The following is a 14,167-nucleotide window of genomic DNA, read 5'->3' as shown; positions in this document are numbered from 1 at the left end:
ATGGGGCATTATAAGGAGACTATGATTGACAAGGGCCAATGGAGGGAATTTGGCCAAGACACACCCCTACTCTTTACGAGAAGTGCCATGGGGTTTGTAGTGACCAGAGAAAGTCAGGACCTCAGTCTAACATCTCATCATAAATCAGTTTTATTTATTGGGGGCAGTCGTGGCCTAATGGATAGAGAGTTGGACTTGTAACCCGAAGGTCGTGGGTTCGAGTCTCAGGTCCGGCAACCACGACTGAGGTGAGACTCTTGAGCAAGGCACCGAACCCCTCAACTGCTCCCCGGGCGCCGCATTGATGGCAGCCCGCTGCTCCAGGTGTACCTGGATGGGTTAAATGCAGAGAACGTCCCTTTCCCCCTGGTTACCTAATGGTTAGAGAGTCGGACTCGTAATCGAAAGGTTGCGAGTTCGAGCCCCCGGCCGGCAGGGATTGTAGGTGGGGGGAGGGAATGTCCAGCGCTCTCTCCACCCTCAATACCACGACTGAGGTGCCCTTGAGCAAGGCACCGAACCCCCAATTGCTCCCCGGGCGCTGCGTGTGTGCATTTGTTCACTACTCACTGCTGTGTGTGTGCACTTGGATGGGTTAAACGCAGAGCACCAATTTCGAGTATGGGTCACCATACTTGACAATACGTCACGACTTTACTTTATTTGTCACATACACAATTATACAGGGTATAACCAGCAGTGAAATGCCAAAAGATCTACAGACAATGGAGACAGAAAGAGCTGTTACAATACACCATGGATGGCACCAGTAATACAGGACACCATGGAGGTGCTGGAAGTTCAGGAAGCTTTGGAGGTGTCAGCGACTCAAGGATTCAGGGAGCTTGAGAGGTACCAGCAGTGCAGGAAGCTTGGCTACATCAAGGTGACGTGGAACACAGGAGACGATGGTGGCCTCCTTACTTAACTCTGGGGTGTGAGCGGGCTCCAATGCAGACTCAGGGGTTAGAGCAGGCTCGGGACTGTGGTCAGGAGATGGAGCCGACACTGGAGCAGACTCCAGATAAGAGGGCTGGGGGATAGTGAACTTCCTTAGAGCCGATCTGACAGAAATGATTGAGGAATCCATTACCTTTGCCATCAGGTTCGCACTGATTGACTGCTTCGCCTTCGTCAGGGAGGGTCATCTGTGGACGATTACACTCTGGAGTTTTGCGCACTCGCGGCCACCAGTGGATGGAATGAGGTCGCGCTGCTAAGCGCCTATCGCCTGGGGTTATGTCCACGTCTACGCGCCCAAATGGCCATCTACGATGACAGCGTGGGATTGGAGAACTTCATGCGACGTGCCTCGCGCATCTCCCAACTCCTCGCCACGTGTGACGAGAACGTTGCCTCTACCACACCTCTGCTAGCCTCACCCACCACCAGCCCTCTAGTACCAGAACCTATGATAGTGGATTCAGCACGTTTATCACGCACGGAGATTGTGCTTGTACTGTGCTTCTCCTGACCATTACATCAGCTACTGCCCCACGAGACCTCCACGCCCAGCGGTGAGTACCATCCAACTAGAACCCGATGTTTCCTCTCTGTCATTACAACCAGTACAACTACTCACCCCAACATCCTCCGTTTCAGTCTCTGCCCTGGTCGACTCGGGCTCCTCTGGGAATTTCATCTCGCAAGCCCTCCTAAACCACCTCGACCTTCCCCGCAAGCGGCATCCCCAGGAGCTCCGAGTCGAGACTATTCAGGAAAAGCCGCTGGGGCGTGGAAGGATTAAGTATCGTGCTCACCCCTTGAAGCTTCGGGTCAGATGCTTACATGAGGAGACAATCACTTTTCTGGTACTTGAGGGACCCACGGTGGACATCATCCTGGGACGCACCTGGCTCAACCAACATTCTCCCGTAGTCAGATGGGACCCCTGCGAAGTCACTCGCTGGAGCGAATCCTGTTTCCAGAACTGCCTATCCTCGATTCCAAAGCCCCCTCAGAAACCGGTATCCTCCCAGGTGTGTTCCACCCTCATAGAAAGTCCTGAGCCTCAGGTGAAGTGTATGATCCTATATGACTACCAGGCGTTCCAGGATGTCTTCAGCAAGCAGACAGCCACCCGCCTTCCACCACATCGGCCATGGGACTGTGCCATAGACCTGCTGCCTGGGGCCAAACTCCCTAAGGGTAGAGTATACCATTGTCCATCCCGGAGCGCAAAGCCATGGAGGAATACATCAAGGAGGCTCTTCAACAAGGATTCATTCATCCATCCACTTCACCCACCGCATCCAGCTTCTTCTGGGGCAGTCGTGGCCTAATGGATAGAGAGCTGGACTTGTAACCTGAAGGTCGTGGGTTCAAGTCTCAGGTTCGGCAGGGATTGTAGGTGGGGGGAGTGAATAACCAACACTCTCTCCACCCTCAATACCACGACTGAGGTGAGACCCTTGAGCAAGGCACTGAACCCCCAACTGCTCCCCGGGCACCGCAGCAATGGCTGCCCACTGCTCTGGGTGTATGTTCACTACTGTGTATACACTTGGATGGGTTAAATGCAGAGCACAAATTCCGAGTATGGGTCACCATACTTGGCTACACACCACTTCCCTTCCCTGTCTTCGAGGGTAAGAAGGATGGAGGCTTGAGGCCTTGCATCGACTACCGAGCCCTGAACTCCCAGACGGTAAAGTTGCCGTATCCACTTCCCCTGGTCCCAGCCGCCCTCGAGGAACTCCGGGGAGCTCGCATCTTCTCCTAGTTGGACCTGCGGAGCGCCTATAACCTCGTTCGTATCCGGACGGGCGACGAGTGGAAGACGGCGTTCATCACACCCTCCTGCCACTACGAGTACCGAGTTACCTCTCCAACTCACTCCCAAGGTTTCATGAACGAGGAACCTGGCCGAACATCACCACCACGTGACGCAGGTCCTCCAGCGGCTCCGAGAACATCAGCTATACTTGAAATTGGAGAAGTGCGAATTCCATCGCTCCACCGTACAGTTCCTGGGGTACTCCATCAGCTCCTACGGGATCGAGATGGACCAGGGGAAAGTGCAGACCATCCTCGACTGGCCTCGGCCCAAATCAGTAAAGAAACTGCAGCGATTCCTCGGATTCGCCAACTTCTACCGGAGGTTCATCCATCTGTTCAGTTGGGTCGCATGTAGCGCAGCAAGCCCAAGTCTCTGTCCTGGATCCCTAAAGCCCACGAAGCCTTCCAACATCTCAAGCAGGCATTCAGCACGGCCCCCATCCTTCGTCATCCAGATCCCCAGATCCCCTTCGTCCATTTCAACCACGGGAGTCAGGGCCGTGCTGTCCCAGTATCACGGTGAGCCTCCCCGCCTCCATCCTTGTGCCTACTTCTCCCGGAAACTGACCCCTGCGGAGCAAAACTATGACATCGGGAATCGGGAACTCCTAGCCATCAAACTGGCCCTGGAGGAGTGGCGTCACTGGCTGGAGGGAGCTTCATCCCCCTTCACAGTTATAACAGACCACAAGAACCTTCAATAGCTCCGAGATGCTAAACACCTTAACCCCTGTCAAGCCCGCTGGGCCCTGTTCTTCACACGCTTCACCTTCACCATCACCTACCGCCCTGGCAGGCAAAACCCCAAAGCAGACACACTCTTGACACACACATGCCCCAGACACTCCTGTGGAACCCGAGACAATTCTCCCTCCAGCCCTAGTCGTCAGCCCTATTCAGTGGGATCTCACTGAACACATCCGTGACGCCACCCTCCACGAACCTCCTCCGCAGCGAGGCCCAGAAGGGAAGACCTTTGTCCCACCTTCCCAGCGTTCAACCCTTCTGAGCTCAGTTTATGAAGTACCGGGCTCTGGACACCCAGGCAGCCGGCGAACCCTCTCGCTCCTGCAGGCTCGGTACTGGTGGCCCAGTATGGCCGAGGATGTCAGCAGGTACGTCCGGGGCTGCTCAGTCTGTGCCATTTCTAAATCTCCCCATCATCTCCTAGCAGGCAAGTTAGTACCCCTACCAGTTCCCCAGAGACCCTGGTCGCACATTGGAGTGGACTTTATCGCAGACCTCCCAAATTCCGAAGGATACACATGCGTGCTCATGGTGGTGGACCGCTTTTCCAAGGCCTGCAAACTAATTCCCCTCAAGGGTCTACCCACGGCACTCGAGACAGCGGAGAGTCTCTTCCACCATGTGTTCCGAAACTACGGCCTTCCAGAGGACATTGTGCCAGACCGGGGTCCCCAGTTCATCTCGCGGGTCTGGAAAGCCTTTTTCCATCTGCTGGGAGTAACTGTCAGCCTGTCCTCCGGGTACCACCCCCAGACCAACGGCCAGACTGAGCGGAAGATCCAGGAGCTCGGGCAGTACCTTAGGTCATACTACTCATCAGATCAGCACAGCTGGATCTGTTACCTCCCCTGGGCCAAATATGCCCAGAATTCCCTCCGTCAGTCCACCACCAGACTTACCCCGTTCCAGTGCATACTCGGCTTCCAGCCCCCACTCTTCCACTGGACCGAAGAGCCCTCGGAGGTTCCAACTGTGGACCACTGGTTCCGAGAGAGCGAGAGGGTGTGGGACTCAGCACACGTCCATCTCCAGCGGGCAGTGCGGAGACATAAAATCTTCGCAGACGCTCGACGGTCAGCCGCCCCACGATATCAACCAGGCGATCGGGTCTGGCTGTCAACCCGCGACCTTCGCCTCTGCCTGCCCTGCAAGAAGCTGAGTCCCCGCTACATAGGTCCCTTCAAAGTGCTGAGGCAGGTCAATGACGTCACCTACCTTCTCCAGCTCCCTCCAAGGTACCGCATTCATCCCACCGGCTAGCCTGCCTCCCTGCCCTCAGTTCCCCAGCTCTGCTCTCACGTATCCCCTGGACTCTCTCATCTGATCTCATTAATAAAGTCACTTGTTATCTTAACCCTCTGTGTCTCCTAGCCTGTGTCCTGACACCGTCTTTTTGAAGTCATTTTTAACCCCCTGTAATTTGGCTCTGAATCTTCTGGTGAAAATTGTCATTTTGAACAGACGATTACTTATTAAATATACATCCATTACATTTAATATTCTGGCTTTCTCCATTTATGTATTTCTTTTAACAGAAAAAAAAAATCTAAAATTTAAACCGAGGACCTCTGGTTTGGGTTGAGATGAGACACACACACATTCTCAAACTAAGACATGATAAATAAAGTACGATTATACATAAGCTATAAAATAATAATTCATACACTATACACAAGCCATTGTTTTAACTTGAATAACTGAAAAGAGCTATTTTAGACAAATGTAGGTTCTGGTTTTCATTATACACACATGTGGAGAGCAGGTCATTCTTTCACAGTTCATTAATCAGTTGAGGAAATGTTTACACAGCTGCATGAGGAAGAATGAGTAAGCCTAACCTTTATTAGCGCAGGCCATCCATTTCAGGTTATCAGCAAAGGCAGACTCTCGGCCAATCAGGTAAGGGAACACACGCACCTGCAGACAGGAGAGCTTAGGTTAGCTGTCAGTCATGTTTAATCGCTCAAGATAGAGCGATCACCCAAGACATTGTGGCCACAAATTAGAATTTCATTCCCACTGTTTGTTAATTTGTTCCCATGTTAAAGCATTTTTAACATGTGAAATACTCTAAAGCTAAAGCTATCAGACTCAAATTGTGCCTAAATCTAACAAATTAAGAAAAAAATGGATGGTGACAAATGTACTGTACATAGTGAAGTGCATGAGTGAGCAAGCAGCGATGATGTTTAAGAAGAGACCTTAAAGAATGAGAAAAATTATTAATGAATTGGAAAGAGGCAGGTCGTCCACCACAAGAAACCTGACAGAACAAAAAAAAACTGTGGCCCTGTCCCAAATGGCACACTTAAATGTCCACCTACAGGCTTGCTGGCTGCTGACTATGCTGCCACACACCCACGTCTGTTAAGTCCACTAGACTCTAAAGTGTGCCATTTGTTTCCCATTTGTCATTATAGGCATTTTACAGCAGACTTGTATCCAACAATCAAAATATAATTACATCATGTAAATGTGGATTCTGAGGAAGACTGCAAGGGTTTAACGTGTCATTTGGGAAAGGGTCATGTACATTGACTCCTTTGGTTAAGCAGTTAAGCAGGGACTCATGATGGCTAGTGAGTGCTTGAATTAATAATCCCAATGGATAATGATTGACATTTGGGTTCTTAAATCTTGTCTGCCTCAAACAGTCCCACTTTAGAGTATCAAAATGTATTCTAGATTGTTTTAAAAGATTTTCAATGATTTCCAATCAATTAAGATCTAAGGTATAAATTTATCATTGCATGGCAAATTAGATTAATGAAGGTATTATAGTAGTTTAATGTAAACTGCAAAGAACTAGCAATATGACCAATAAGTGTGCAACATTAACAAGCAGTAGCTTTTCAAGAGATTCAGACCACCCAGGAATACATTAGACATGCAGAGCGAGCAGGGCCGGTGCCAAGGGGGGGGCACTCGCGGGCCATGCCCCCCCAAACGAGTTACTGTGCCCCACCACTTTCCATCCTCCCTCCTCCTTGTTGAACGCGATCGATTTTGAAAGCGAAAGTACTGATAAAACGTTCCGGTTACTTGACTGTAACCTTGTTCCCTGAGAAAGCGGAACGAGATGCTGCGCTGCTCAGCGCATTGGGAACGTCTTTAGTCGTGACCAGCTGTGAATATTGTGTGTAACACGTCGATAGAATTGACCCGGAGGTAATATAGCCTCGGTTGATGACGTCATCGGCGCACACCCGCAAACGAGGCTATAAAAAGATGAGCCACAGGTGCATCGTCAGGATATTTTGTCTGAAGAGCAGTCCTGGGACATCTTCAGCACGGCAAAGCAGCGCAGCATCTCGTTCCGCTTTCTCAGGGAACAAGGTTACAGTCAAGTAACTGGAACGTTCCCTTTCGAAAGCTACAATCGATGCTGCGCTGCTCAGCGCATTGGGAACGACAATACCCACGCCGCCGTGCTTGGAAATGTCTGGACCCCACGGTTGTGCAGGTGTGCCCACAAGAACGCAATAAGGCCTCAGACATTAGTTTGTGACGTTGACTCAAGGACATGAGAGCCCGGAGTGGCATGAACATCCAAACTATAAAATCTTAAGAATGTGTGCGGAGAGGACCAACCTGCCGCATCACAAACCTGTTGTAAGGGGGGCACCCCTTGCCAAAGCACTAGAGGATGTGACCCCCCCTGGTGGAGTGAGCCCTAAGACCTATAGGCAAAGCTTGACCGCGCGCCTCATAAGCAAGAGCAATAGCATCCCTGACCCAATGAGACATGGTCTGCTTGGTGGCAGCTGCTCCTCTGTTACTACCACCATAACAGACGAACAGTTGCTCTGACTTACGCCACTGGCTAGTGCGGTGGATGTAAGCCTGAAGAGCACGGACTGGACACAGTCTATGAGATTTCTCCTGCTCCGGCGTTGTGAATGGTGGAGGGCAGAAGGCCTCTAGAATGACCGGATGTACAGCCGAAAATGGAACCTTAGGCAGGTAATCAGGATGTGGATGCAAAATCACTTTCACCATTCCTGGGGCAAAGTCTAAGCAGGATGGATAGATAGACAGAGCCTGCATATCCCCAGTTCTCTTCAAGGAAGTTATTGCCATGAGAAAAAACATTTTTAGAGTCAGACGTTTATCAGACGCTGATTCTATAGGTTCAAAGGGGGTTTCAACCAGACCTTCGAGAACTGTAGCTAAGTCCCATGAAGGGATCTTGGTTTTTACTGGAGGCCTCAGTCGCCTGGCCCCCCGAAGGAAGCGAGAGAGTAGAGGATGTCTCCCGAGTGGCGCCCCGTCTACCAAGGCGTGGCAAGCCGCAAGAGCGGCCACATAAACCTTAAGAGTAGCAGGGCATGTGCCTGTTGATAATTTCTCCTGCATGAAGTCCAGAACTGAAGCAACCTGGCAGTTGACTGGATCTACATTGTGTAAAACACACCACCTTTCAAAAACACCCCATTTATTGGCATAACTTTGTCTAGTGGAGGAAGCTCTAGCACTCAGAATGGTCTCAATAACGGCAGGCGAAAGCCCAGTGTACCTCAGTTGGTTCCCATCAGGGGCCAAACGTGAAGATTCCACAGGTCGGGCCTGGGATGGAATATCGTGCCCTCCGCCTGAGGCAGAAGGTCCCTCCTCTCCGGAATCACCCACGGCGAGCCGTCGAGGAGAGATATTATCTCCGAGAACCACACTCTGTTCGGCCAACGTGGCACTACCAGCAAGAGGCAAGACCCTTGTTGGCGAACTCTGGCTAGAACTCCCGGGAGCAGAGAAACTGGAGGAAACGCATACAGGCGCATCTTGGGCCATGTGTGCGCCATCGCATCCAGACCCAGTGGAGCTGGGTGACTCAGAGAGAAGTAGAGGGGACATTGCGCTGTCTGTAGTGAGGCGAAGAGGTCCACCTCCGCTTTGTAAAAATTTGGACCAAATCTGTTTCACTACTTCCGGGTGGAGTTCCATTCCCCCGTCAGTAGTGTCTGCTTGGACAGTAAATCTGCTCCCACATTCAAATGCCCTGGAATGTATACTGCCCTGAGTGACAGGAACTTGTCCTGGGCCCAGAGAAAATCTGCCTCGCTATTCTGTTCAGATAGCGTGAGCGCAGACCTCCCTGGTGATTTATATAAGAGACTGCTGCTGTGTTGTCCACCCGCACTAGGACATGACAGCCCCTCAATTGATGGAGAAAATATTTCAGAGCCAGAAATACGGCCATCAGCTCGAGGCAATTGATGTGCCAATCGAGCTGATGGCCCTCCCATTCCCCTTGAGCTGGAAGGCCATCTAAGACCGCTCCCCAGCCCATCAGGGAGGCGTCCGCCGTTAGCAGTCTGCAACGACACGGTGCCCCTAGAGTGGGACCCAAGGTGAGGAACCGGGGTCTGAGCCACAGAGGTAGTGTACGAAGCCCACGGTGCGTCACTTTTATTTGCCTTTGAGGATTGGCTCTTGGATGAAATCCTCTGGCTTTCAGCCACAACTGAAACGGTCTCATGTGCAACAGCCCCAGAGGAATCACCGTGGATGCTGAAGCCATGTAACCTAACATCTTTTGGTACTTACGAACAGTGCGATCTTGGCCTAGCCTGACTTTGCTCATGGTCTGCCGAATGGTCTCGATACGAGCGGGAGATAGTTGTGCCCGCATCGTGATCGAATCCCAAACGATCCCGAGATAAGTCGTTCTCTGGGCAGGAGAAAGAACACTTTTCTTGGTGTTGAGTCTCAACCCTAGAGAAACTAGATGAGCTAACAAGATGTCTCTGTGTTGGAGCGCCATCTCTCGCGATTGTGCTAATATTAACCAATCGTCAATGTGATTCAAAATGCGAATGCCCTGGAGTCGTAATGGAGCCCGTGCTGCATCCATGCATTTTGTGTAAGTGCGGGGTGACAAGGCTTGGCCGAATGGAAGAACCCAAAATTGGTACGCTTCGCCCCCGAAAGTGAACCTCTGGAATTTCCTGTGTTGTGGCAATATTTCTATGTGAAAATATGCATCCTTCAGATCGATCGTGACGAACCAATCGTGATGTTGAATTTGCGTCACGACCGTCTTGACGGTTAACATCTTGAACTCGAGCGCTTTGACTGCACGGTCTCGAAGTCTCGAAGATCCAAGATTGGACGCACCCCCCCATCCTTTTTGGGAACCAGGAAGTATCTGCTGTAATAGCCCAACTCTCTCTCTGGAAGAGGAACATGTTCTATGGCCTCTTTGCTCAGAAGAGTTTGCAGCTCTTGTGACAGTACGTGCATCAGCTCCGGTTTCACGGAAGTGAAAACCATGCCGTTGAAACGCGGAGGACGACGAATAAATTGGATTCTGTATCCTATCTTGCTTAATACCCACGCAGAAATGTCTGGCAGAAGTTTCCACACTGCCAGACTCTCTGAGAGTGGTATTCATTTTAATACTTCCTTTTGAGGTGATGTTAGATGTTCCGAGTCCGGAATGACAGCCGGAAACAACGGAACATCTAACATTTCGCTGGAAACCGCTGCCCCCCGAAGCATGAGAAGTGGCGGGGATGGAGTGGTTTTGTGAGGGTAGCGGGAAGGGGCGAGAGATCTTGAACGCGCCCCATCCCGTGGGGGACTACCCCCACCAGATTGGGAGCCAGACCATCAGGACTTCCGCTTCTTGTTAATAATAGTCCTGAGGTCTGGCTTGGGAGGTTGCTGAGCGCGGCGAGCCTGTCCCCAGTCTCTACGAGGGGGAGCACGCTCCGCCACGCTCTGCTTTTTAACCTCCCTAGCTTTTGAAGGACCGGCGCGGGCTGGACGGCCATCTATGGTGGCAGACGGGCCCTCCCTTGAGTGCGGCGAGGAAGGAACTGAACGAATGCTTCTTCGTGTTTCTTCACCTCTTTAAATCCGGCCACTACGGTGTTCACGGAGTCGCCAAACAAACCAGAGGGAGAAACAGGGGAGTCTGACAGAAACACACAAACTTTCTCTTTAATACCTGTCAGATTCAGCCACAGGTGCCTCTCCGTGCTGACTAAAGCACTCATTGAACGGCCGATGGCACAGGCCGTTTGCTTGGTCGCACGGAGAGACAGATCTGTGGCTCGACGAAGCTCAGAGAATGCCTCCTCGTCGATGGTACTGCCCATACTCAAATCCTTCAACAGGTCAGCCTGGTATGCCTGTAACAGTGCCATAGTGTGCAGCGCAGCACCAGCCTGACCTGCAGCTTGGAAAGCTTTACCCACTAGTGATGATGTTATACGTTAGGTTTAGTGGGGAGGGTAGGTTTCTTTATCGAAGATGCGGCTTCGGGCGAGAGATAGCTCGCAAGCGTCTCTTCAACCCGAGGCATCTCCGTATACCCCCGCGACTTCGCACCCACGATAGTCGAAAAAGCCGACGTCGAAGGCACAAAGACGCGAGAAGTATATGGTTTACTCCATGACTTAGACAGCTTACTGCGTTTGGGGGTCTCTTGTTCACGTGGCCAGTCACTTTATCTGTAACCTGGCCACCGCGCGAGTAGCCACCTCTAGCAATTCCTCGACAGATTTCTTTTCGCGAGAGGAATGCTCAGAGGCTGATTGCTCGCGATCTAAAGAACCAAGAGATATATCATCCCCCTCCTGAACCGAATAAGCACCGAAGCGCACTTCGAGATCACGAGAAGGGATGTTAGGATCTGGTGACGCAGCAAGCGAAAGGGACGGACCCGTCATGCAGATCCATACGAGAGCCCCACGATGGTAATGCGGGTGCGGACTGGAAATAGTTCAGATGGGATCGAAGCATCTTAACTGTGAGCTGGTCACAATGCTCGCACCCGCCTTTCTCTATAGCCTCTTCCCCCAAACAAACAAAACAATAATCGTGTGTATCCAGCTCAGACATGGGACGGGAGCATGGAGGAACAAAACGCTTACTGATTTGTTGACTCATTTCCCTTTGTTGTAACGTGAGAGAAAAAAAGATTTGCAAACCTGCTCAGAATGTTTCTTCGACGCACACATGCACAGAATGATCTGAAGACAAAAGACCTGACGTGCACCTGTGGCTCATCTTTTTATAGCCTCGTTTGCGGGTGCGCGCCGATGACGTCATCGACCGAGGATATATTACCTCCGGGTCAATTCTATCGACGTGTTACACACAATATTCACAGCTGGTCACGACTAAAGACGTTCCCAATGCGCTGAGCAGCGCAGCATCGATTGTAGCTTTCGAAAGGGAACAGCGCACATAAGAGGGAGAGACATCGTGACTGCGTGATTTGTGCTCCCGCTAGAAATTTAAATGCCCCCCCGACGGAGGTGACCTGGCGCCGGCTCTGAGAGCGAAGGAAGCATTAATGGTGCTATACATGTGGGGAACAATAACAATGTGATTGGGGGAGATGCACAAAAAAACACCATATTGGCTCACACTGGGGTACTTTTTTTACCAAGCAAAATTCAGTATGCGTTTAAACTCTGCCTCATGTGTCCTGCCACCAGCACCAGTCCCACTAAAACATCACTGTTCTTGTCTGCCAAAAGAGCTCACAGATTACTGACCTGAGAAACATTTATTTATTCCTCAGTATTCCTGCAGTCGTTTTCTGTTGTTTATTTAGTATACCTGATTCATCAGTTGGTTCTTTCTCTACGTCAGGCTGTTTAACAAAATTATTTTAATAAGTTTCTGATTCAGTCTGGATCATGAGGAACTATCAAAACACAAAAACATCTACAAGTACCTCTACAGTACCTGCTCTGCGCTTTGCTCCCTGCTTACGTACTTTTCTCAGATGTTTCGAAGATTTTAACTTCAGCAGTCACAGTGCTCAAACAACACATTTTTGGCAGAAACACTAAAACTAAAAACTTTTCGGGACTGGACGAAAAAGAAGAATCTTTGCCTCCCACTGCCAACAGCTTACATTCTGGAGAAGGGAAAACACAGCTGTCTACGTTCAAACAGATGAGAAAGAAATGCTTCTTGTGGAATCCACTTGCTGCATGAACTGCCACAGAGTTCTACAAAGCATTACGGTTCTTGAAACAAAGTTACTTGCTGGACTTCCAAAACAGGTGGAACACACAGCAGATCGGCATCACGGACCCCCTCAGCATACAGCCGGTGAGTCCTGTGAATCTCAACAATTTATACCAAGTGTAGAGGAACAAGTCGAAATTGATCGACAGACTAATCGATGGCACAAACAGGGAGTGAGACCCAAAGGCTCTCGAGACATTATCACGAGTATCTCGTATTGCTGCAGTAGCATTCTCTACCCCATATACGGCTATGAAAGGCTTGCAAACACTGGCATTCTACCACCCCCTATACATCTGGAGAAAAGATTTGAAGCATTAATGAATGTGGGTGAGGAATCCCCAAATGTGACAAAACATGGATTGAATCAACCAGCAGCTAACATACCTATTAACAGGCGCTCCAGGTCAAGCAGACAGCAGCACTCAGCTCAGCCAACCCCAGGACTCTTATAGTGGGTGACTCTATTATCAGAAACATCAGTAGCAGGACTATAACTACAAGCTGCTTTCCTCAAGCAACTGTCTCTGATGTGAACAAGGAACTTCGGAACATTCTGATGAAGCACAAGACTGCAAATCGAGTCATCATCCATGTGGGGAAGAATGATATTCGGAAGGAGCAGTCAGAACTTCTTAAGAAACATTTCAAGACAAATTCAGTCATTCATCAGTGGACCACTACCAGCAAGGGAAACAAACATGTTTTCACGGTTGCTTGGGCTGAATACATGGCTACAAAAAACCTGCGTTATAAAAGGAGTCAACATCATCGACAACTTCAATATTTTCTGGGGCCATAGACAACTGTTTAAACTGGATGGCCTCCACCCAAACAAACTTGGTGCAAGAGTGCTAAAGGACAATATCTATTTCTCCATCCGTCATCCTTCAGTGTATAGGTCTTCACGGGTCCACTTGGATCCGAAACCCGAGGTCCGACCCGAGACCCGAGCGGGTTCGGGTCCAAAACTTCTACGAGTGCCTCGGACACGGGTCGGGTTCGGTATTAGTGAAGTGAAGTGACATTCAGCCAAGTATGGTGACCCATACTCGGAATTCGTGCTCTGCATTTAACCCATCCAACGTGCACACACACAGCAGTGAACACACACACCGTGAACATACACCCGGAGCAGTGGGCAGCCATTTTATGCTGCAGCGCCCGGGGAGCAGTTGGTGGTTCGGTGCCTTGCTCAAGGGCACCTCAGTCGTGGTATTGAGGGTGGAGAGAGGGCTGTACATTCACTCCCCCCACCTACAATTCCTGCCGGCCGGGGACTCGAACCCGCAACCTTTGGATTACAAGGCCGACTCTCTAACCATTAGGCCACGACTTAGCAGCCTTGGGTCTCGGGTAATTTAAAATAAATGTGCTTTTCCCAAATGGACCCGATTAGACTTGAATTATTTTAAACTATCTCGGAGGCGTCGCCTACTTGTGTGTTCATGTTAAGTTCATTTTTGAGAAATACATTTGTAACCTCAGAAATCCATCTTATATTCAAGCTTCAAGATTTTTATTTGTCACATACACAATTATACAGGGTATAACCAGCAGTGAAATGTAGGTCAGGTCCGCTCCAAGGACAGTGCAATTATAAAGTATACAAATATTAAGAAAAAGAAAAGTAGAAAAAATAAGAGAATAAAAT

At 50.1% G+C, this 14,167-nt stretch overlaps 1 protein-coding gene across 3 annotated transcripts in view; it reads right to left on the bottom strand.

The window, feature by feature from the left end:
• The window catches only part of LOC306848563 (voltage-dependent calcium channel subunit alpha-2/delta-3-like), a 235,059-nt gene that overhangs the window by 114,023 nt on the left and 106,869 nt on the right, over positions 1 to 14,167 (bottom strand). For all 3 annotated transcript variants that reach the window (XR_013782255.1, XM_079383198.1, XM_079383197.1), the window contains exon 12: positions 5,364 to 5,442. Coding sequence is in view for 2 of the 3 variants with exons in the window: in XM_079383198.1 (XP_079239324.1) it covers positions 5,364 to 5,442 (79 nt within the window). In the remaining variant the exon portion in view is untranslated. The remainder of the gene's footprint in view (positions 1 to 5,363; positions 5,443 to 14,167) is intronic.

Source organism: Barbus barbus, assembly GCF_936440315.1.
Source record: "Barbus barbus genome assembly, chromosome: 28".
Lineage (NCBI taxonomy): Eukaryota > Metazoa > Chordata > Actinopteri > Cypriniformes > Cyprinidae > Barbus > Barbus barbus.
The sequence above is the reverse complement of the archived record's forward strand: the minus strand, read 5'-3'. Positions and strand labels throughout refer to the sequence as shown.